Source organism: Miniopterus schreibersii, assembly GCF_964146895.1.
Source record: "Miniopterus schreibersii genome assembly, chromosome: X".
NCBI lineage: Eukaryota > Metazoa > Chordata > Mammalia > Chiroptera > Miniopteridae > Miniopterus > Miniopterus schreibersii.
Window position 1 is genome coordinate 24,770,511 of NC_138104.1, and position 23,905 is coordinate 24,794,415.

At 38.8% G+C, this 23,905-nt stretch overlaps 1 protein-coding gene across 6 annotated transcripts in view; it reads right to left on the reverse strand.

The window, feature by feature from the left end:
- Positions 1 to 8,452: 8,452 nt before the first annotated feature.
- The window catches only part of MID2 (midline 2), an 86,792-nt gene continuing 71,339 nt past the window's right edge, over positions 8,453 to 23,905 (reverse strand). For 4 of the 6 annotated variants that reach the window (XM_081126513.1, XM_081126514.1, XM_081126512.1 and 1 more), the window contains exons 6-10: positions 17,943 to 18,070; positions 16,733 to 16,876; positions 11,369 to 11,530; positions 9,391 to 9,598; positions 8,453 to 9,019 (exon numbers count right to left, since the gene is read on the reverse strand). In XM_081126513.1, the coding sequence (XP_080982639.1) occupies positions 8,617 to 9,019; positions 9,391 to 9,598; positions 11,369 to 11,530; positions 16,733 to 16,876; positions 17,943 to 18,070 (1,045 nt within the window). In that variant the 3' untranslated portion in view covers positions 8,453 to 8,616. Of the gene's footprint in view, positions 9,020 to 9,390; positions 9,599 to 11,368; positions 11,531 to 16,642; positions 16,877 to 17,942; positions 18,071 to 23,905 lie in introns of all 6 variants that reach the window. The other 2 variants (XM_081126510.1, XM_081126511.1) reach the window with 1 other exon arrangement.

Genomic DNA, 23,905 nt, shown 5'->3' on the forward strand with positions numbered 1-23,905 from the left:
GGAAAAGGGAATGACTCAGAGAGTAGGCGGCTCAGAGGGAGGGGCTGGCCTGGAAAGGGGTGGAGGCGTTGGGAGGTGGGAATGAAAGGGGAGGGAAAAAGAGGGTCGGAAAACGGTGGCTGGGACGGTCTTGAGGGTGTTTAGTGTAGTCCTGGGAATCCTGCCTGGTCAACTCCGAATCCAGGACCCACTAGGCTGGCCTTAAACTCGTTTGCCCCTCACCAAAGGCAGCAATGGCCAAGACCCTTGGCTAACAGCTCACTAGTTACCACGGAATCTGCTGATCTGGGCCAGGGCACAGGAATTCATTCTTCGTGGTGCCAATAATAATCTTTACCTCAAAGGGTTGCTCAGGGGATAAATGAGTTACTACATCTTAGGTGCTTAGAACAGTGTCAGGGAGAGTGTAAGCTATCATTAAGTGATAGCTCTTATTATTACAAAGTATTCATTGGTTGATGGTCTATCTTCCCTCTAGATTATATAAGTCTCCTGAGGGCAGAGAGTATGTATTTAATTCATCACTGAGCTCCAGCACCTGACACAAAGAGGCTATAAATAAATTATTTCTTGAATAAATGGATAGATGAGTGATTGAATAATGGACTAGTGGCTATGTCAACCAAGGCCCTCTCCTCTGCCATGTAGGGGGTGCATTTGTGTAGGTTTGAGGAAAGGTAGGAAAGGTGGCACATAGGACCTCTGTTATTTGCTATATGTTACTTGCTCTACCCTTGGAAAATGGAATGTCTCTGGCAATTTTCTAAACTGACACATTGAAAACTGTCAGACAACTGACCTGAAATTTGAAACAGACATGGAAGGCTAGAGCAGTATTTGCATCTTTTGCAGTTAGTGGGTAAAACAAGATGGGGGATAGGGCTGAAGTGGAAAGCTCAAAAATAATGGTGGCAAATGTGTTCCTAGCGAAGTGAAGTGTGTATGGAGGAGTATAGTCACCCCAGAAAGGGATCCTGATGGAGGTCCTAAAGTAACAATAATGTTATCCACCTCTCTGTTCTAGTCATAGGGTTTTTGATGATCTACTGTGATGTCTCAACATTTTGGGGGTAGGTATGCAGATTAGGCTCCTACCACTAAATTCAACAAATTTACATATATAGAAATTAATACCGTTAGAGCTAGAAGAGACCTTAGAAATTACTCATACATTTGTAGTTGAAAAACTAAGAATCAAACTAGCAAAGGACTTGGGCTTTGGGATTCTTTGGCCTTTGTACTGAATCTTGCAAGGCCTGAATTAGTTGTGTGTCCCATTACTCTTTTAATCCCTGCACCACACTATCCCAACCCCAAAGTGTCTTAGAAAAATAAAAGAACAGGAATAGAAGGTTAGCAGAGGGTATGGAGAAAGGAAGTTCCTCAATAGACCTTACTTCACTTCCTTTTACCAGCCCCCAGGGAAGATAGCTGGGCATTCAGCTAACTGCTATAGAAAGGCTTCCTCATGGTACCCTGGCAGCCTTACTCTATCCACATAAACACCACAGGCAAATGCCTGAAGTGCAGCCAATCTGAGTCTTAGCAGAACACCTGTGAACCTCCCAAGAGTGCACAAGAGGATGGGAGGCCGGCAAGAACTTGCTTCAAGGCCATCTTTCACTCCCCTCCTTACCGGCTTCTCCCCTGGGAGACTGTCAAGAAATGGTTTTTCATAGCCTCCCACTTGCTGGGATCTGGTGAGATAAAAGTCTTTCTGACTCATCCCCTCAGAATAGAGCTACAGAATATGAAGCCATTTAGCTCAGTCTAGAATTGACTTCTTAGCAACAGACTATCCCACAACTACCATTGCAGTCCTTTGATCCCTTTTGTTTAAAGCATCATCTATTTTGGTGTTTGGGTCAAGGACCACTAGAAGCAGGAACCACTAACTACTTTATCTTTCACTGTGTAAATAATAAACTGAATCTAAAAGTGATTTATTGTATCTTTACCTGCTAAATCAATCAGGCCTTGGACTCTACTTTGCCTTGTGTGCTTAACAGCTGGTTGCTATGGATTTCACATTTCTGGTAATCAAAGCACCCTCCCTCATCACTGAGGGCACTGAGCTAGACAAAAATGTAGACAATTGTCTAACCATTATGCTGTACACCTGAAACTAGTATAAATAAATTTTGAATGTCAAGCATAATGGAAAAGTAAAATTTTAAAATTGTATCTTTAAAAAAGATATGTAGATCATAATGGCTTTTTCCTGTCAGTGTACATCAAAGAGAAAGTCAGCGCAAATTCTATTTTCTGGGACTTACACTGTGACTACATTATTGATAATTAATTCTTCTAGTTGTTTTCTTTGAAGCAGACTGGCCTTAAAGAACAACAGCCTCTTACCAAGTGGCAGTTGTGGGATTCTAGACCAGGGGTATGTGTCTGAGGGGTACTATAGGAGTGGTGGTGTGGAGTTCACCTAAGACAAACCTCATGATTTAAGAGGTGGCCCATCTGTCGTTCTGCTTATCAGGTTCTAATTGTATTCGACCAGCATTAACTAAGTATCTCCTATGTACAATCTGGTAAGAGCTTCCATTCTCATCCCTACATTTCCAATAAAGGCTTCCATTTTCAGCTACCACTAATAACTCAAATTCACAGATCAAAAACTACTTGGGAAGAATTATTACACTGGGTACCCCATTAGATTACAAATGTTAGGAATACTTTTATTTTAATATGACCCCACAGAAATGACAGAACTGGGAACATAAAGAGTGACCAATAAATGCCTCTTGAATGACCAGGCAAGACCAGTCACAACTGCAATTTGCATATTGTGCCAACAGTTACAGGAAGACCACCTTGATCTTTCACCCCTGGAAATTCAGTGGAGAGGCATGCTCATTAGCTATTATGCTATATACATTTGCAATATCCATGTAACAACCTACTTGGCTTCTGTTACTCCTAACCTTTGTAACAGACCATCTCTCTCCCACCTACAGGTTCAGCTTCTCTGAGACTTTAGAACCAACCCTATCCCTACGTGGGGGAACACAAAGGGCCCAATGTGCTCTGGTCTGGCACATTAAGTGGAGCCAGACTTTCCAAACATCAGACCCCCAAAATTATATAAAATCTTAGCTGTGAGTAATAGCCCCATATTTGGCTTTTGCCCATGTTGCTCTTCAGTTAGACCACTAACCCCAATATTCCAAATTCTAGACTCTTTTGAATTTTACTCTTCTTGCCTTTGGGCTATAGTTCCTATAGGCCCTTGGTCTGACAGCCTGTTTCAAGTCACTTCTCCAGCTGCTGCCATTGACTGGCCTGCTTCACTTCACATTACATGCCTTTTAGACTCAGTGCAACCACAACTCTGATTAAAGTATTCCTTAACTCAGCTCTGAGGCAGAGCCTTAACCTTCCCAGGTGCCCCCTACAGGACAGCAGTTGAATAGCAAGTCAGTTCACTTCTGGCCCTACCCTGACCTTAATCAATCAATACGTTACAGCACTGGGATTTTCTTTGTTCTTCCTTAATTCCCGCTTTCTCCCCCAACCCCTGAAACTGTGCCATGTTTCCTTGGGCTTTATACCTTAATTTCTCTAGTCTTCCTAAAAGGATACTGCTTCTGAAACCAAAGTCTTCATGACTGGATCTCAATTTTCATATGCCCTGCATCCTCTGTGCCCAAATCTGCACCTATTTTCCCCAAATCATTTAGACAATTCCAGTAACTCATGGTTATCTTTCTTTTAATCTTCCTCTTAATCTTCCTCCAATTTAAACTCCAGTGAGAGACAATCAAGAACTCATCAATACGTATATATTTATTTAATTCATAATATAGCATTTTGGATGGGCTGGGATATTTAAGAGGGATGAGGTTGTGTAATCCACAGATGCTCAGATTTCTGTCACTAGGAGAGATGCTGTTGATCCAGAGCTCCCCATAGAGCAAGCCAGGGGTAAAATATTTGATAAAAAATATCCCAACCATAGTCTAATAAATACTTTAGCCAACAACAACACAGCGTATGTCTGAAGCTGGCAGATTAGACCATAAAAAGTAGTTTTACCTGGCCAATCTGTAATACACAGCCCAATACAGCCCAATGGCTCCAAGGCTGCAACTGGCTTCGGGAACTTAAATAATTGTGGGAGTGGTTCTTATCTGTCAGCCTCATATTTTCCACTCTGTGGAGAAAAGGATATTAAATATTTGAGCTTATCAAAAAGTCCATCTATGGATTGTTCCATCCAGGTAGTCATATATAAATATGTAAACCATGGAAGCTTAGAAAATTCACCTAGTGTATTTTAGCTGAAAAGAATATGTAAATGATTTTACTGCAATCTTAATGTCACTGCATCCAAATTTACACAATGGAATTACATGATAAAAACACATACAGATGCAGTTACTCTTACTTACAAGTAGCCAGACCTCCAATGTGGCATTAAAATTTCTTTCATATACTGAAAACAGGTTTAACTTTATTTTTTTTTATTTTTGTGCTTTCTTCAATAAGACAGTATAAAAGTCGAAATAAGCATAAATTGCAGACAGATAGAACAATTTGCTAGCAGAAAGGATTGTGGGAGAATAAATTGAATAGAACAACAACAATAAAAACTTATGGAGTTATGTTCCTTGATGTTAAACACAGGTCCTATCCCTTTTGTTCAACTGGGTTCAGCTAAAGGTAATCAATTACTTCTGCTAAGGTCCCTAGCATTGCCAGTATCCTACGAAAGTCTTAAGTTTACTGAAGTAAGTATCTGGGACTCACCACACCCCCACTGAGTACTTTATTACCATGTTGTTTCTTGGAAAGCAATTTTCATTTCATTATCTGGCTCATAACCTTCATTGCTTATCCTAAACACAGTTTCATTTCCTACTTTATTCAGTAGGCTTAGCTCTGAGTGGATTTTGGCTGTAACCAAAACTTAAATCTACCTTCAAAGAACAAAGTTGAAAAAGACTGAAAAGTGATTGAAAAGAATGGTGTCACATGCTCAACACAATTCCTCAAGTCAACTTCCAAAGAGTTTTTGAGGAGGGCAATACTCATTTATGTATGTAAGTCCTGGGACATCTGCAAAATAATATCAGTATAGCCCAAATGGAGATGTAACCAAGCTTTTCTGTCCAGGAAACAACAAACACCGGTATGGATATCAGAATACAACAGGGAAACTTTGATCATTCATTCATTCATACATTTGTTCAATAAACATTATCCAGGCAACTACTCTGTTCCACACACTGTCAGGTGTTAAAAATACAACAACAAAAACAAAAGACACAGTCCCTGCCCTCAAGATATTCATAGTCTAGTATAGAAGATGATTGTTATACATTAAATTTTTGTGTGCATCAGAATTACCTGGAGAGGTTGTTTAAAAATGTAAAATTTGTTAAAATGTAAAATTCCACCCATGTGTCCATATATTCTAATTAAGTAGATCAGGGGTTGGGCCTACTAATCAATTTTTTAATCAAATACCAAAAATGATTCTAACTGGTGGTCTAAGTACCACACTCTGAAAAGCATTGCTATCCAATGTGATTATTACTGAGGTGAATGGGGTGGGGATTCTCAGGGTGCCATGGGAGCTCCAAAGAGGAGAACATAACCCAGTCTAGAGGATGAGAGTTAATCTGATTAAGAGGGATGAGGATGGGGAAAGGTAGTCCAGGCTAGGGTAAAAAGTAGGATGGGGGAAGTTGAAGCTTTGTCTCAGGGCACTAAAATCCAAAGGGCACAAAAAAATGAACAGTATGGAAGACCGAATGACACAGTAAAGGAAACTGGACTGAGGTGGAGGTGGAATGGCTTTTGCACTTTTAGCATTTTAATTCAATTTTCTTAAGAAGAGTTCCTACTGTTTACTTCCTGTGGGCATCAAAATTGTGATAATGCTTCTATTCCAGGCTCATAGAACAACTTGTATAAATAGTTAAGCTTGGCTAGGGTAACCAGTGTGATGGGGAAAGCAACAAAAGATGAAGCTGGGAAAACACACTGGGGCCTGAAAAGCCAAACTCTAAGTAATTGGGACCATCTACTGAATACTAGGGAGGGGAGGGCAGTGGAAGATTTTATGAAGGGGAAAAATCATTTGTTTTAAGTTTTGGAGGATAGACCATAAAGGAGATACCAGAGTAACTTAGAAATGAAAGGCATATATTTTAAAGCACTGCTACACTCTAGTGGGGCAGGGGAGGGGCAAGGCAGTGGAGAGAAGCTTAATATTCGTTATACACTTAACTAAATGCCAGGGGCTGTGCTAAGCAGTTTACATGTGCTGTCTTTTTTTTTTTTTTTTATCCTCACCCAAGGATATGTTTATTGATTTTAGAGAGAGAGGAAGAGGAGAGGGAGAGGGAGAGGGAGAGGGAGAGGGAGAGGGAGAGGGAGAGGGAGAGGGAGAGGGAGAGGGAGAGGGAGAGGGAGAGGGAGAGGGAGAGGGAGAGGGAGAGGGAGAGGGAGAGGGAGAGGGAGAGGGAGAGGGAGAGGGAGAGGGAGAGGGAGAGGGAGAGGGAGAGGGAGAGGGAGAGGGATCGATTGGTTGCCTCCAGTACGAGCCCCAACTGGGAATTGAACCCACAACTTAGGTATGTGCTCTGAATTGGAATCGAACTCACAACCTTTTGGTGTACAGGATGACACTCTGAGCCAAATGGCCAGGGCAATGTGTGCTTTTTAAATCTTTGCAACAAGCCTTGTTAGGTAGGTATTTTACAAAAGAAGAAACAGGGTTTCAGAGAAATGAAGTGCTTGCCCTCGGTCATTCTGCTGGTTAATGGCAGAGGAACTAGGATTATTTTAGTCCAAAGGCTATGAGCTCTCCATTACAGCAAGCTATTTCCCAGCATTACAGAATCTTACTGAGGTTGCTCATTTCCTGATTAGCAGTAAGTACATATGGATTTTTAAACCAAAATCTCATTTTGCCACTAGATATGTAAGTTTGAGTCTGCCATCTGCCTCCATCTTGCTTTCTATGTTAGATGAAAAAACAATACAAAAGTGTCATTTAGGGGATTTATATAGATACTTTGTCTCTCCTACAAAATAGTAAGCCATTTGACAGCAGGGACTGGGTTTTATCAGTATTTCAGCAGCAGGATGGTACCTGGCATCTAGTAGTTTCTTGAATGGATTAACAAATGAACATTCACCAAGTGGTAGAAAGAACAGGGAAGAATGTTTGGCATTCTTTCAAGGCTCCAATCTCAGGGCTTGTTACAGCTACCATTTTGTACAACAGCAATGTTTTTACAACTCCCAAAAACTAGACTTCTTGAAGCAGGCTCAGCTCCTGAAAAGGAGAAAGCTCTGGGTCTGACATCCCCCATCCCTGCAGTGGAATTGACAAAAGCACAGACTAAAGCTTGATTCCCTTCAAGGATAGTGATGAGGACTGGCATAAAGTTTATAAGTGCATTTGCAATGAAGGGTTGGCTAAGCAGATAGACTGCAAACAAGACTGCAAAAGGAATGATTATTTAACCTGTTTAAGAAAACAAACTCTTCTTGGGCATTCTTTTTTTTCCCCCTCAGGTATTAAGAAAATTCAAGCAAATAGTTGTATCTATAACACTCCATTCTGAGTAAGTAAACAAAGCAGGTTTTTAAAGACCCTCCACTATTTTTTTTTTTTTGGCATAATTTTAGTGACTGTATATACTTGAGAATTAAAAAAACTATTTCTTTGAAATATTCTTTGACACAATTTTTAACAATTTAGGTGAACTTACTCTATTAGATAGCATCAATGAAACTGTGCTACATGTAACACTTCTATCTGGATCAATTTGCTATCTAGTGATAGTATCACTGTGCAGTATTGTCCCTCAATCTCTCCTAATCCAACCTAGAGTTCTTCCTACCATCTATGCCATTACTTCACGTGAATGTGTATGTGTGACAGTAGGAAAGAAAAAAGGGATGAATGGAGGGAGGGGAGTAATGTTGACTAATTTTGATGTTTCCTATAGGGGACAGAAATGAATCATATAACTTATTTCCCCTTCCAGTATATTTTTCACCCAAATGAATGAATTAAAAAGTCAATTATGTATATAAAATATATAAAATGAATAAATACACAGCATTTATTCATTTTATAAATATATATACATGTTTTCTTCATAATAAATCCTTAATTGTAGATTTTTATTATAGGCTACATATAATATGCAATCATTTAACACTTCAAAATTCTACTGGGCCAAATTAGCCAGTACTAGAAAAGCTGACATGCTCCCTTTCCAGCTCGCTAGCCCCTGTTCAGAGCATCATTCTACCTTATTACCTAGAATTACCTTAATTCCTTTCAATATCATTTATACTTCTAAATTTCTGGGAATGTTGAAATTCTCCAATGACAAGAGAGGCATTCTCTAAATTTCTTCTCCAATGGCTTGAACCCAGACTACTCAGATAATTTGTTCTGAGAAACTCAAAACATTAATTCAAATATGAGTTTTAATGCACAAAAATTAAATCTATAGCTAGTTATTTTGGATGCTTCAAATGAACTTTATTTTGTATCTTGTATATTGGACACTAACTGAAGTTTAGGAGGGGAAGAACTGCTGAAGTGGAGAGCCAGTGAATTATATGCTCTCTTGAAACTTAATGGCAAGCTTTCATCCCAGAAACATAAGGGGATTCTTGAGGCCTGCAGTTGCATTCCTGCCGCTCAGGGTAATCAATAAAATCTGGGGCAGGCAAGCCAGACAGGATCATTAAGGATTTGTTCCAGATTGTGAATGTTGGACAAACTGGAAGAATGAAGGTCACATCAAAAGTATGAAGATGGAGAGAGTTAGCTGGATCATAGAAAGACAGCATGTGGTTGTCATAATCCAGAAGGACACCCAGACGCTTCAACTGTGGGGGCACATCCACCAGCATTTCCTTGTTGTTATGTCTCACTACAAAGTTACTATTGCATCGAGAGAAAACCCATGATGAGGCATTCTTGCCAATCCATTCATTCTTGGGAGCTGATTTGTAGGCAATGCCAACTGCATACCTGTGAAACAGTGGAAAGGAGAAATAAATATTTATTAATGATCTGAGTTGTGCTAGATACCATACAGGATATATGATAGAATACATGTTTCTTCCTTAAATAGTTTATGTTTAGGTCCATAATGTTGAACTTTTTAAAACTTAAACTAGAACTTTTAAAAGTTAGCAATTAGAAGTGGTGTAGTAGTTTCCAACTCTGAGCTCAGTATATTTTTCATGATTTTATCTTAAAAAGCTGGCACATTTTTCGAGGAGTGGTTTTCATCACATGTCTTTTAACCTTGACTTACTGGTATTATGTTTGTGTTATAGAACTGGATCTCCCAGGAACCTAACAACAGGGGGGAGAAAAGAAAAGTGAGATCCACTCACCATGTTGAGGAACCCATGACCACCTCCCAGTAGTGGCAGCCACTGTCAATGAATATATTCCCTGCAGCTCCATAGCACCCTGTGCCACTAAATCTCTCTGGGGTATGGCTCTTCTTCAGAGAGCTTTCATCCTTCTCCATCTGCAATCCATCATTAGAGATCTTCAACTTCTTGTGAGTCATTTTGGGATCCAGTTTAAAGGGTTGGCCTGAAAAAAGTAGAAAAAAGAAAATGCATGAGGAAATATTTATGAGTTCTTTGTCCTCCAGAACCATCACTAGCAGAGGAGCCTTGATATGGTCATTTTTGGGTCAATGCAAGTTGGCTCCTGTTGGATTATATTAAGGAAGCAGGCCAGAAGCCACCATTTTCAACAAAATAAGAATATGCTGCCCTGGTCAGTGTAGCTAAGTTGTTTGGAGTGTTGGCCCACACACAGAAAGGTAGCAGGTTTGATTCTCGGCCAGGGCATGTGCAGGAGGCAACCAATTGTTGTTGTTTTCTCTCTCTCTTCCTCTCTCTAAATCAGTAAAGAAACTGGGGTAAGGATTTAAAAAAAAGAATATGCTGCCCCCCTTTCATATATTATCAAATTAAAAGGGGACTCTTAGGATCTCAAATATGTTTTTAATTTTGCTTTTTTTCAGTACGTGGGTTGGTATCTGAGCAGATATTAGGGGAAGGAGTGTTTGAGGTAAGACAGTGAGGGAATTGATGAGATAATTGCTGCTTGTTGACAGAACAAAACTGAAAATAACTCAGCAACAGGACAATGTTTTTACCTTCTTACAACTGGGATCTAAATAATATAATTAGGTAACTTTATTAGAGTAACTATTGCATTATCGATGGTCAGAGAAAATATGTTATGTAGGATCATTCACAACAAATAATTCTTTATAGTCATATGACAAAACCAGGTACTAACAACACCATTTACTGTGTATGGCAAGAACCATATCATACAAAATTTGTCTGTGGCAGACACTGTTGGTGAACACAACATCCATTCCTTACTTTTTTCCGTTACCCAGTCTCACTGTAGAGGCCAGAAAAGCTAAATACTCCAGTGCCTAGCCTCCCTTGCTGCTAAGAGTGGCTAATAAAATGGAAGTAGTTAGAAGCAGAAATGAGACAGGGTGTGAGAACCTTCTAAGAAAGTGCATGTTTTCATGATAAAAGGGACAGCCACCATGTATACCAGCCCTTTTCCCCTTCTTCCTATCTTGAAAGAAAATATGACATCTAGAGGTTACATTGGCTATGTTGTGACCATATGGCAAAAAGCCAATACAGAAGGGAGAAAGAGCCTGGGTCTTTTATGACGTCACAGAAATGATGCAACAGCCCTGAAATGCCTACCTTCAAACCTCTTGCTATGTTAGAGAAAGAAAAACAATACTTTGTTTAAGCTACCAACAAGTAACTATTTGTTAAGCTAAGTTAGTTGAATTTTCTGTCACTTGTGGTCAAAAGCATTCCTAACAGGTATGGTTTCTCTGCAGTAGGATTTTATCAGAGTATCACAAATACAGTCCTGCTCTACAAAACAATGTTTTGCTCAGTGATGGGCCACATATAGGAGAGTGGTATACCATATAGCTTAGGTGTGGAATAGGCTACATATCTGGGTCTGTGTAAGTACACTCAATGATGATTGCACAACGAAATTGCCTAAGGATTCATTTCTCAGAATGTTTCCACATTGTTAAGTAGTAGTCTTTTACTTGACTGCTCCCAAGCATGAGGATGGGGTGCATAGAAAAACTCTTTACTAACATCCTCCCAAGCCACCAGCTATTTTATGTATATCTGTGTCCAAATATCTTTCAGACACTTGAACAACCCCTTGACCAAAGCACAAAATACAACAGTAAAGCTCCTCTACCCGGGGCCTCTGATGTCTCCTCAGGCTAAGTATACTCCCTGGCACAGAGGGGGAAAACTGATGTCTCCTTTCAGAATCACCATAACATACTGTTTGTTTTCAGTCGGGTAGGTTCACTGTTCCGGCTGCCTGCTTGGTTTATGGCTTTAACAATAAAGATGTAGCGTGTCCCACTCTGGAGTCCATGTACTGTGTAATGGTTCTGCTTAATGTTGGGCACAATCATCCAGCTATCCACTGAATTATATAGACCTGTAACACGGGGAAAGACAAGGACATTAACCAGCAGGTAATAGAAATAGGATGAGAAGCACACTGAAAATTCATCACAAACCTCCCAAAATTGAATTTTATTTTGTTTTCTTGTAAGTCTTGGAAGACATAGTGAGATGAATCTCCTCTGCTTCTTTCCTCCCATGGAGCTACGCTCATGTCTGGTTCCTTGCTTCTGGTAATTGAATGTAACCACTAGAGAAAGTTAGGTTACTTCAGTTTTCTTCCAAATAATATAGGAAAAACTACTCTACAAAATCACAGAATCATCTCTTTTATGGAGCCTCTAGATCTTTACCCCGAAGGTCCACGTCCAATCCTCTGAGAACTGAGTCTGGCCTTGTATGGATGGAGCAGTCCTGTGCAGAGCATAGGAACATTGAATCTCAAAGCCGAAAGGTGACATAGACACCATATTTCCCTCATTTCGCAAATGGGAAACTGAGATGTAGAGAAGAAAAGTGACTTGCCCAAGGCCACAGGTAGCTGTTGATGGTGCTGAGAGCAGAAGAACCCTGGTCTCTTTAATCCTAGTCCAGTGTTCTCTCCACTACATCACAAGTCACAGGGTGAACAAGTTTTGTTGTCTCTGTAAGGCAGCAACTCTTTCAGGGCTTATGATTCAACTCTCCCATCCCATCCTCACTCTTATTTCCAAGACTAGTTGGGCTCCAAGGTATCATAGGGAAGCCAAGGAGGTGACATGATAACCAAAGCAAAATCTCCCCTCACTTGACACTACAGTTTTATCCTTTCCTCTTCTGATTCCAATATTCATTTGAGGTTGGGTAGCCCAGAAACACAGTTGTCTGGCACCTTCTTTCCTCCCAAGTAGGGAAAAGATTCAGAGATCTAGGTTTCTGCTTTTGAAACTCTTTAGACCATAAACATTGACTTAAACAGAGAAAAATGTACACAATTAAAAACATGTATTTGTGTAACTTTTAATAAAAGAGGGATCAACATTCTAGTCTGTGGACTACCTATGTTTCTCTCTTCTGTTATCTTCTTTTCAGTCAGTTTACTGCTTTTTAAATACAATTATACAAAAGGGTGGAAAGGAAAGGGCAAGGAAAATGAGTGGTGAATTTAGTCACTTCTATTCAGCTGTAGTAAAGGGTTTAAGTGAGATTGAAAATAAAAAACAATGAGTTTTTTTCAAGTGATCTGATTAGGAGAGTTTCTAATTAATTGGGGGGGAAGGTAGAAAAAGTCTAAATTAAAACTAGAGAAAGAAGCACAATGCAAGGCAAAAAGATATGCTATAGAAAGAATAATAATCAATAGAAATGATTAGTGATTCTTAGGAAAAGATAATAAAGGATAAGAGCCAGGGACAATGCTTGGCTGTCTACATACCAATGCATAGTATGAATCATAAACTGCACATGAAATTATAATACAAAGAGGGAAATATATGATCTTCCAGTCATACTTCTAACAATGCGAATCAAAAAACAAAATAGACTTCACAATGGATTATGCAACCGAAAAAATGTATGAGGAAGACCTGTATGAACTGATATGGAGTGATTTCCAGGGTATATTTTTAACTGAATAAAGCAAATTGTGTAAGAGCATATATAATATGCTACCTTTTGCAAGAAAGAAAGGCAAATAAGAAAACATACATAGCCCAGCCAGGCATGGCTCAGCGGTTGAGCGTCAACCTAGGATCCAGGCGATCGGGGCTCAATTCCCGGTGAGGGCACATGCCCCGGTTGCGGGCTTGATCAGTGACTCTCTCATCATTGATATTTATCTCTCTCTCCCTCTCCTTTCCTCTCTCTGAAATCAATAAAGATATATTTTAAAAAAGAAAAAGAAAACATATATAGATTTGCCTGGTGTTATAAAACAACAATAACAACAGGAAGAAAAAAACAGAGAATAATGAAGTTGCTTACTTACAAGGGATGGGGGTGAATGAACAGGATTTAAAGGATATGGGAGAGAATGATATTTCTCTCAGTATACCTTTTTTGTACAGTTTTCCATTTTGGAATCATGTTGTTTTATAAATTTAAAAATCAAAATGAAATTAATATGATTGGGAAGAGTGAGTACTAAAATTGAAGGCAAACTGAAACAAATGAAAACCAACTGCATTTCGAATGAAAAATAACCACACCAAAGGGATGGGGGCAGGAAGAGAATTGCAAACAAGTCCTGAACTATTGTTTGTTTTGTAGTGGTAGGGCAAAGCAAATTCTGAAACTATTGTAGATATATTATGGAAGTAAGCAAATGAGTATATGTATTAATGTTAGGAGCCAGGGTTCTCACTGTGGAAGTAGGAACATACAAATATGGCAAGAAAGAACCTGTGGGGACGGACTGGAATTGGAGGTGTTGGTAGAAACTCATTATATCTAAAAAAAAAAAAATATATATATATATATATATACATATATATATGTGTATATATATATGTATGCATATATATATGTTTATGTGCATACATATGTGCACATATATTAAGTATATGTGTATATATACTGTAGGTGTGTTTATATGTATATTTACATGGGTGGATGTGTGTATTTCTAGTCTCCAGATCTTGGTCTCTAATACCATTCTCTCCCTAAATAAAGTGGTTTAAAAAGAGAGAAAATGTGGAAAAACCTCAAGGCATAGTAGCTCTTAGAAGCAAGATTCAGTCAACAGTGGCAGGCAGACTGGCAGGTAGGACTAGAACCTTGAATCTTCATGAATACTTATTCCTAGTAAAATAGTTTTAGTTTATCTGCCCACTGTCATAAAACAGTTTGCTTCAGGATCTGTCCTTGTCCTAGTCTTATTCTACTTTTCTATCAATGATCAGAGGAAGACATGGAAAGCAGGCTAGGAGGGGAAGTAAATGTATTGGGAGCAAAAACTGGATTCAAAAGGATATTGGCAAGCTGAAATGAGGAATCAAAACTAACCAGATAAAATGTAATAGGGATGAATTCAAGGTGTTGTATTTCCATTTAGACAATCAACTGAACAGGAATAAGATTTGAAATTCCTAAGGATGTCAACTGACCATATGCTCAGCTAACACTCAGTAATCAATGCAGCTATTCATTAAAAAAAAGAAAAAAATGAAAAGGTTCCAAGCAGGGGAACATCAGCTAATATACCGGAGAAATAATCTAGCTTTCCCCTGTACTGGTCAGACTACTTTTGGGGTGTATTCATTTTTTTTTGACAGCACATTTCATAGAGCATTTTGATAAATAGCAGTGTGTCCATAAAAAGAATACTAGGTTGGTAAAGGGTCTGAAATGTGAGAAGCAATTCAAAGAATGAGGATGTTTAGCCTGGAAAAGAGAAAATTTAGAAGGGACACAATAACCACCTAAAGTTATCTGAAGAACTGTGATGTCAAAGATTGATTAGGTTTGTTAGTGAGGCATAAAATGACAGGCCTAGGACAAATTGGTAGCTGTGGTTTAAAACAAGGAGCATTAAGCTTGAAGTCTGACAGGCTTGGGTTTAAATCTTGACTCCATCAGTTTGTAGCTTTGTGACCTTGGGCAATTCATTTTGAGCCTCAGTTTCTTCATCTATAAAGTAGAATTAATATCATCTATTTCATAAGACTAAGTAAGAACTCATGAGGACTAAATAAGATAACATATGTGGGAGCATTTGTAAATGGCAAAACATAATATACACATAAATTATTATTGTCATTATTATTTACTAGGAAAAAGTGTTAGACCTTTTATAAAGAAGCATTGACAATTATTTACAGCTACACAACAATTAAGTAGGCTGTTTTGTTAGAAGTGAGATATCCATCACTGGAAATGTTCAATCAGAGACAAGATAATCATCTACTAGGAGGCTGGTAGAACGAAAGAGGATTAGAATAGAAGACTTCTAAGGTCTCCCTTTGAATTCTAAGATGCTGTGATCCTATTGCTATTAAGAATTATCCTTTAAGCTTTTCTTTACAAAGGATTATATATCCTTGAAAATAAAGGCGACAGCTTTTAGATCTTTGCCACTTTTTGGACTTATTCTCAATTCCAGGAGACCACTGTTCTTTCCATATCGGGAAGAAGCATAGTTGCTGGCTCTAAGACTTTCTAGAGCAAAAGAGACAAGTGCAGAAAAGCATGTCAGGAAGGCCTTAGAGTTTGTGACTTCACAAACTAAAGAAACACCCAGGAACATCCAAGATCACAGCTACCTGGGCCAAGTAGCTTAGGCTGGAGCTGCACGAGGCAAGTGTTTTTGAGAGCTTGACCCAAAATGTCCTCTCACCTCTCCACCCCACTATGTGGCCCAAAATGTCACAATTCAGGAAAAGGAAGCCTATCAGGAGGGTTCCACTGGAAAAACTCCTCTCATGAAAGCCTGTGAAGTCAGAAACAGAAGCACAAACGCACAGGTAAAAGAAAATACTAATTAGAAGCTATGCACATGCAACCTTAGGATGGGAATCAGTTCTAGTGTTGAATCTAGCTTTAATTCTACTTTCATTTCCATTTCCCCCCAGTGCATTGAGGGGAACTTGCACCCTAACCCTCCTGCCTGGCAATCAATGAGTTAAGTTCTTACTCTGCCCTGTCTTGCTCCAATTCTTCAGAAGGTGAAACCATAACAGGAGAGCTAAATGACTGCTTTTTAAACATCTTTCATTTTGTGGCCCACTGACAAGTTTTTATATTTGGTGTAGTTCTTGGAGGAAAGGGAGAAGGGTTAAAGGGAAGAGTGACAGAGGCAGGAAGCTTGTCACTGGTACAAATGGGTATGGTAAAGGAAGTAGTGGTCTTTGAACATAATGTATTTTACTATGATAATGAAGTGGAAGAGAAGTCAAGGGTAGAGATGTTCACACACATAGAATCAGCAATGATGGTGGCTTAGCTACCTAGGAACGAATTATGAGCTCTGTTCTGACTTGGGAGATTGGACTGACATGGATTAACTGAGGAAAGGCTAAGGATTACATGAACAAATGGGAGTGGCCCCAGTGACTGCCCAGCAAAGAAATACACAACTTGCTTCAGTAAGCCCTTTGCAATGCCCTGGGGGAACTTACACTGTCTACAAAACACTGTTCTAAACAACCTAACACGTCTTACAAACACTTGCCTCGTGGCGCCCCGGCCAATCTTGAGCAGCTTACTGCTTCCTTACATTTCCTTATCTCTGGCCACAGGCCCCAACTACACCATGACTTACTGATGAAGTTAGCCTGGCCAGTGAATATGGTGTACTGAAGCTCATAGGAGCTGATGCTGAACTCATCATCCGAGATCCAGTGGACTGTAATGGTGTCATGGGAGGCAGTACAGAGTTCTTCTCGGATAGATGGTGGGTTTGGGGCTGTAGGAAAAGGTGGAAAAGAAAGTAAGGAAAGCACACTTTCTGTTCTGGAATTTTACAATCATTACTCTTGCTGCCCAACACAACATCTTGTTGTAAGATTTTAATAGGAAGCTTTACATTTCACATACTACAGAACCTGAAGCAAAGGGCAAAGACCTTAAGTTCCCCCAAATCACCTTTGCTTCAATGATAAAGATATTTTATGCAGATATAAGCCTAAGTTATTGAAATGAATGACCAATTGTCTATTCTGCAAACACATGTAATATTAGACCAAAGTAGTCACACGGTTTTCTTATTACACGACGTTCAACTTTTACTTTTTATTTCAAAGTAAGTTTTACTATATATGTTTGGCAGTATACCAAAGTGCAAAATAATATGTGTTCCTTCATCTGTAAAATAAATATGATAATTACATCATAGATTTGTTGCAAGGACTCATGACATAAAATTAATATACAGTGTCTAGCATAAAGTAGATGTTCAATAAATGACAGTTATTTTAATATATTAACAAAAATAACCACAAATGCAAAGTTATTATGTGTGTTTATTTTTCTCATGAAATGATCATTCAAATAATCCTGAATGTAGCCAGCATTTTTAAAAGGCTGGTTGCATTCTCTCATTTTCTAAAATTGTCTGCAAGCCAGGCATTTCTTACATTTTTCTTCCTAATCTGCCAATTCTTAAGTTTCCTTAAAACCATTTGAGTGGTAACTGTACCCATGTGGGACATTCTCTAATATTCCATAATTGCTACCTGAGTTCTACCCCCATAACAAGTGACAATATATTACTGATAGGCTCATAAGGAGAAATCCTTCAGCAACTTCTTGTTTTTTATCTGTAAGTATGGATTTTATACCTATTCTGCCCCAGAAATATTTGACAAATCATCTTTCTTTTTTGTTACATGAACTAAAATATGGTAAGATACATGTATCATTTCATAGATTATAAAAGCATTTTCATTATAAATATTGTCCTTTTCAGATTAAAGTATAAACACACCAAAAGAAAAAATTAAAATAGGAAAGAATGAACAGTATTTTCACACCTGTTAAATAATCTAGCCCCTCCAGCAATTTCTTTTCTCTGGAAAAATCTAAAGCAAAGTTTTCAAAGGCATCATTAAAATTGATGTCAGGAATCAAAACTTGAGAAGATGCAGTTGCCATAGCAACCCTGCAAAAGAAAAAAGTACGTTATTATACATCAAAATAAGTTTGTAATCTTTACCTAGTGTTTAATTTCTGGTTTAACAAGGTGAAAATAAATGACTTGTAGGGCTTGATTCATTAAGTGAAAAATAATCATAGCTGTGCTTTGCCAGTGGAAACCATTTAAATGCTAATCGTCAGGAACCAATTAAGGGTTATACCATATTTATTCACATATGTTTACTTCTCAAACACACTCCCCCATCTTGTTTTAATTTTGAGAATAAATATAGGATTCCCCCTCCCACCCGCATCAATTTCTATCTGGCAGGAGGCATCAAAACTAGACCTCTGAAGGCTTGGTAAGAGCAGTTTGAGAGATATTTTTTCTCCCCATGTATTTTTTATGCTAATCAATAAGCCAGCACACTGGAGCTGAGTTAAAGCCCTCCCCTAACTACTGTACTTTATTTGATCTTTTATAACATTTTCATTTAACTGTATTGATCTCTAATTGTATAATGTTGTGCTAGTTTTATCTCCTCAACTAATTCTAAGCATCTTAAGAGCAGGGTTCATATTTTGTACCTCATATCTTCCATGATCCCTAACACAGTATTGAACACATGGTGAATAAATAATTGCTGAATAACTGAATGACTAAGAACAACAACACAAGTACTAACATTTATTGAGTAATATTTTTACATACATACTTTATATACATACATACATACATACACACTGTATATACATAGATACACACATACTTTATATACATTATCTAATTTATTCCTTACCATAACCCTGTGTAGTAAATGTTATTTCCATTTTTTTAATAAGAAAGTTGACACATAGAAAGATTAAGTAACTTCCCCAAGGTCACACAACCAGTAAGTGTTAGGGAAAAAAAAGATATAAAATATAACTGAACCCACATTCATTGAAGGCTTCTCAATAGTATACCCTTAACCATTTAAGACAATTCCTTTTTTAAAAAAATGCAGGTATGGATTCCAATGATGGCTGCAGGTGGAAGCTACACTTACATGCTCCCAGTGCCAAACAAGATTTACAGCTAAATTATAGAGCAATCAACCTGAATAATCAACTGAAGCCTAGCTGAACTGACATAACCAAGGATTTACAAGAAGGGTTGAGACACAGAAAGGGTATTTCAGCTGTAAAATTCCCTCTCCCCAGGAGCGTGGGTTCTCAATCCTATACTGGGATCCTTAACCCAGAGCAATAGAGATGAGAAGAGGAGCTCACATAGCATCTGGTGGTGAAAATCAGTGGGGATTCACTCCACCTGGGAGAGAAAGGAGCCTGCTAGAGTCCCAGATGTCACCTTCCCAGGGTCGAGCACTCCTACTGTTACAGCACCAGCCACCTAGGGAGTGCACTGCCCTGTCCTTCAACTACTGGCAACTCCCTTCTGCCATGCTTTGGTCCTGCAGAGGGGTCTGCAAGCAGCACCCAGCAGAGAACTTCAGGGAGTTCTTTTTCTGGAGAAGCTCCTGACAGAGATTCAGACTGTGATTGAACTGTGTAGCTTTGGAAAGTGGACATTTCTTCCCCACCTCGACCACACTGGTGGTGCTGCCCCCACACCTGTTGAATCACTTGGACTACCCTACCACTCTGCCGCCCTGCCCTGCAGAGCTCAGTCCCATAGAGGGTAGAGGGATCAGACTGCCATGCAGAGCTGGGACTTTTGGAGTGTGTCTCCCAGGGAGGCTTTTGTCTGAGAATCAGACAGATGGGTACTGGGCTGTGTGGCTACATCACAAGGGGGCCAATTTTATCTCCCCTGTGAGCTCAGCCTGTACTATTTCCCAGTGAGAGATTCATTTGACCTGCCTTTCTGATAGACAGTTTTTCCATTTATGTGAACTGTCATGTGGGGGGATCGGAGTCCTGTTCGGAGCTGGGATCTTTGGTGCAGGTATGCCTAAGAGGCTCTTGCTGGGAAGGAGAAGAAATGCCCGTCCCCATCCTACAGGCTTGCTGGCACCACCCCCCACAGGAGACTGGATCTACCCTACCAAGTCCCAGTGGCTCCACCATGCTGAGCTCAGTTTCTTGAGGGGGTGAAGAACGTGCTGCTCAGAGCTGGGACATTTGGAGTGTGTCTCCCTTGGAGGCTATTGTCTGCGACCAAGACAAAGTGCTTGGCACCCTCCTGTGGACTTGCCTGGCACCAACCTCAAAGGGAGATTCATATGATCTGTCCTCTGGAACCCTAGAGGCTCCACCCTGCTGAGTTTGCTCCTGAAGAGGGGACAGCTGGCTGCACAAAACCTGAACCTGCGACTCACTCCTCCTGAGGGAGGTAGAGTTGGAGACTCTGGAAGAGACTGAATGGCATGGCTCTGGAGTAGGCCATTTTCCCACCATTGAGTACATGACCATGCGGCTCCCATGAAGGGGACCAACTAGCCCAGTCTTCCCAACTCTGCTGGCCTCAGCTACTGAACGTGTGCCTGTGGAAGGATCTTTGGGTCACAGCCAGCCTGGGTCCACTCTACAGTTTTTTTCAGATGGCTCTGGAGGAAGATCAGGTGAAGACCCACCTCAGAACAAAAGATACACATAGGCTGAAAATGAAGGGATGGGAAAAAATATTTCAAGAAAATGGAAATTTAAAAAAAAGCTGGGGTAGCAATATTAATATAAGACAAAATAGACTTCAAAACAAAGGTCATAAAAGAGACAAAGAAGGTCACTACGTAACTGAAGGGATCGCTCCAACAAGAGGATATAGCTCTTGTAAACATATATGCACCCAACATAGGAGCACCTAAATATATGAAGAAAATCTTGGTGGACATCAAGGGAGAGTTCAACAGCAATACAGTCATAGTAGGGGACTTTAACATCCCACTGACATCAATGGAGAGATCTTCCAGACAAAAAATCAACAGGGCAACAGTGACCTAAAATGACACACTGGATCGGTTGGATTTAATTGATAAAGCAGCATACTATACATTATTTTCAAGCGCACATGGAATATTCTCAAAGATAGACCACATGTAAGGAAGCGAAATAAGTCTTAATAAATTCAAGAAGACTGAAATCATATCAAGCATCTTCTCTGACCATAGTGGTATAAAACTAAAAATCAATTACAATAAAAAACTGAAACACATTATAAAAACATGGAGGCTAAATAACATGTCTTTAAATAATGAATGGGTTAACAATAAGGTCAAGGAAGAAATCAAAATTTACCTGGGGACAAATGAAAACGGACATACAACAACCCAAAATCTTTGGGACACAGCAAAAGCTGTCCTGAGATGGAAGTCCATAGCATTACAGGTGAACCTCAAGAAGCAAGAAAAATCTCAAATAAACGATCTAACCCTACACCTAAAAGAACTAAAAAAAAAAGAACAAACAAAGCCCAAGGTAAGTAGAAGAAAGGAAATAATAAGGATTAGAACAGCCCGCCCGGGCGTGGCTCAGCAGTTGAGCATTGACCTAGGATGCAGGCTATTGGGGTTCGATTCCCGGTAGGGGCACATGCCCGGGTTGCAGGCTCTATCAATGACTCTCTCATCATTGATGTTTCTATCTCTCTCTCTCCCTCTCCCTTCCTCTCTCTGAAATCAATAAAGATATATTTTAGAGAAAAAAAAGATTAGAACAAAATAAATGACATAGAGGTTAAAAAAAAAAAAAAATACAAAAGATCAATGAAACCAAGATCTGTTTCTTTTAAAAGATACACAAGATTGAGAAACCATTAACCAGGCTCATCAAGAAAAGAAGAGAACCCAATTAAATAAAATCAGAAATGAAAGGGGAAAAGTAACAACTGACACCACAGAAACACAAAAGAATTGTAAGAAAATATTACAAACAACCATATGTCAAATATTGGACGATCCAGATGAAAAAGATAAATTCCTAGAAACATACAATCTTCCATAACTGAATCAGGAAAAATCAGAGAATCTGGGCAGACAGTTTACAGCCAGCGAAATCAAAGCAGCAATAAAAAAAACTTCCAGCAAACCAAAGTCCTGGACCAGATGCCTTCACAGGAGAATTTTACCACACATTCAAAGAACTAACACCTATCCTTCTTAAACTATTCCAAAAAATTCAACAGGAGGAAAGACTCCCAAGCTCATTTTATGAGGCCTGCATTATCCTACTTCCAAAACCAGATAAAGACACTACAAAGAAAGAAAATTAGAGGCCAATATCCCTGATGAACATAGATGATAAAATCCTCAACAAAATATTAACAAATCAGATCCAGCAATACATTAAAAAGATCATACACCATGATCAAGTGGGGTTTATTCTGGGGATGCAAGGTTGGTACAATATTAACAAATCAATAAACATGATACATCACATAAACAAAATGAAGGATAATAATCACATGATCATATCAATAGATATAGAAAGAGCATTTGATTTGATAAAATCCAGCACCCATTTATGATAAAAACTCTCAGAAAAGTGCAAATAGAGGGATCATACCTCAACATAATAAAGGCCATATGTGACAAACACACAGCCAACAACATACTCAATGGGAAAAAACTAAAAGTATTTCCCCTAATATCAGGAACAAGACAGGGCTTCACAGGAGAAGCCTTGTGGTGTCGGTTGTTACTTCTCTTTCATTTCTGATTTTATTTATTTGGGTTCTCTCTCTTCTTGATAAGTCTGGTTAAAGGTCTGTCAATTTTGTTTATCTTTTCAAAGAAACGGATCTTATTCAACATAGTACTGGAAGTCCTAGCAACAGTGATCAGACCAGAAGAAGATATAAAAAGCATCCAAATTGGAAAGGAGAAAGTAAAGTTGTCATTATTTGCAGATGACATGATATTGTATGTAGAAAACCATAAAGACTCCATCAAAAATCTACTAGGTTTAATAAATGAATTAGGCAAAGTAGCAGGATACACCATTAATATTCACAAAGCAGTGGCAGTTTTATACATCAATAATGAAATATCAGAAAGGAAAACTAAGAAAACAATCCCATTTACTATTGCAACCAAAAAATATATATATAAGGTACCTAGGAATAAATTCAACCAATGAGGTAAAAGACCTGTACTTGGAAAATTATAAGAGACTGAAGAAAAAAATTGGGGAAGATAAAAATAAGTGGAAGCATATACTGTGTTCATGGATAGGAAAAATTAACATCATTAAAATGTCCACACTACCCAAAGCAATCTGTAGATTCAAGGCAATTCCTACTGAAATATCAATGGCACATCTCACAGAACTAGAACAAATATTCCAAAAACTTATATGGAACCACAAAAGACCTCAAATAAACACAGCAATCTTGAGAAAGAAAAACAAAGTTGGAGATATCACACTACATAATGTCAAACTACACTATAAGGCCATAGTAATCAAAACAGCATGGTATTGGCACAAAGTCAGGCATATTGCTCAATGGAACAGAATGGAGAGCCCAGAAATAAACCCACACTTTTATGGTCAATTAATATTTGACAAAGGAGGCAGGAACATACAATGGGGTGAAGATAGTCTCTTCAATAAGTGAGGCTGGGAAAATTGGACAGGTACATGCAGAAAATGAAAGTAGACTGCCTTCTGGCATCATATACAAGAATAAACTCAAAATAGATTAAAGATTTAAATGTAAGTTGTTAAACCATAAAAATCCTAGAAGAAAACATAGGCAGTAAAATTTCAGACATATTTTGTAACAGTATTTTTGCTGATATATATCCTTGGGCAAGGGAAACAAATGTAAAAATAAACAAATGGGACTACATCTAACTAAAAAGCTTTTGCACAAAAAAAGAAACCATCAACAAATGAAACAGGAACCCACTGAATGGGAGAA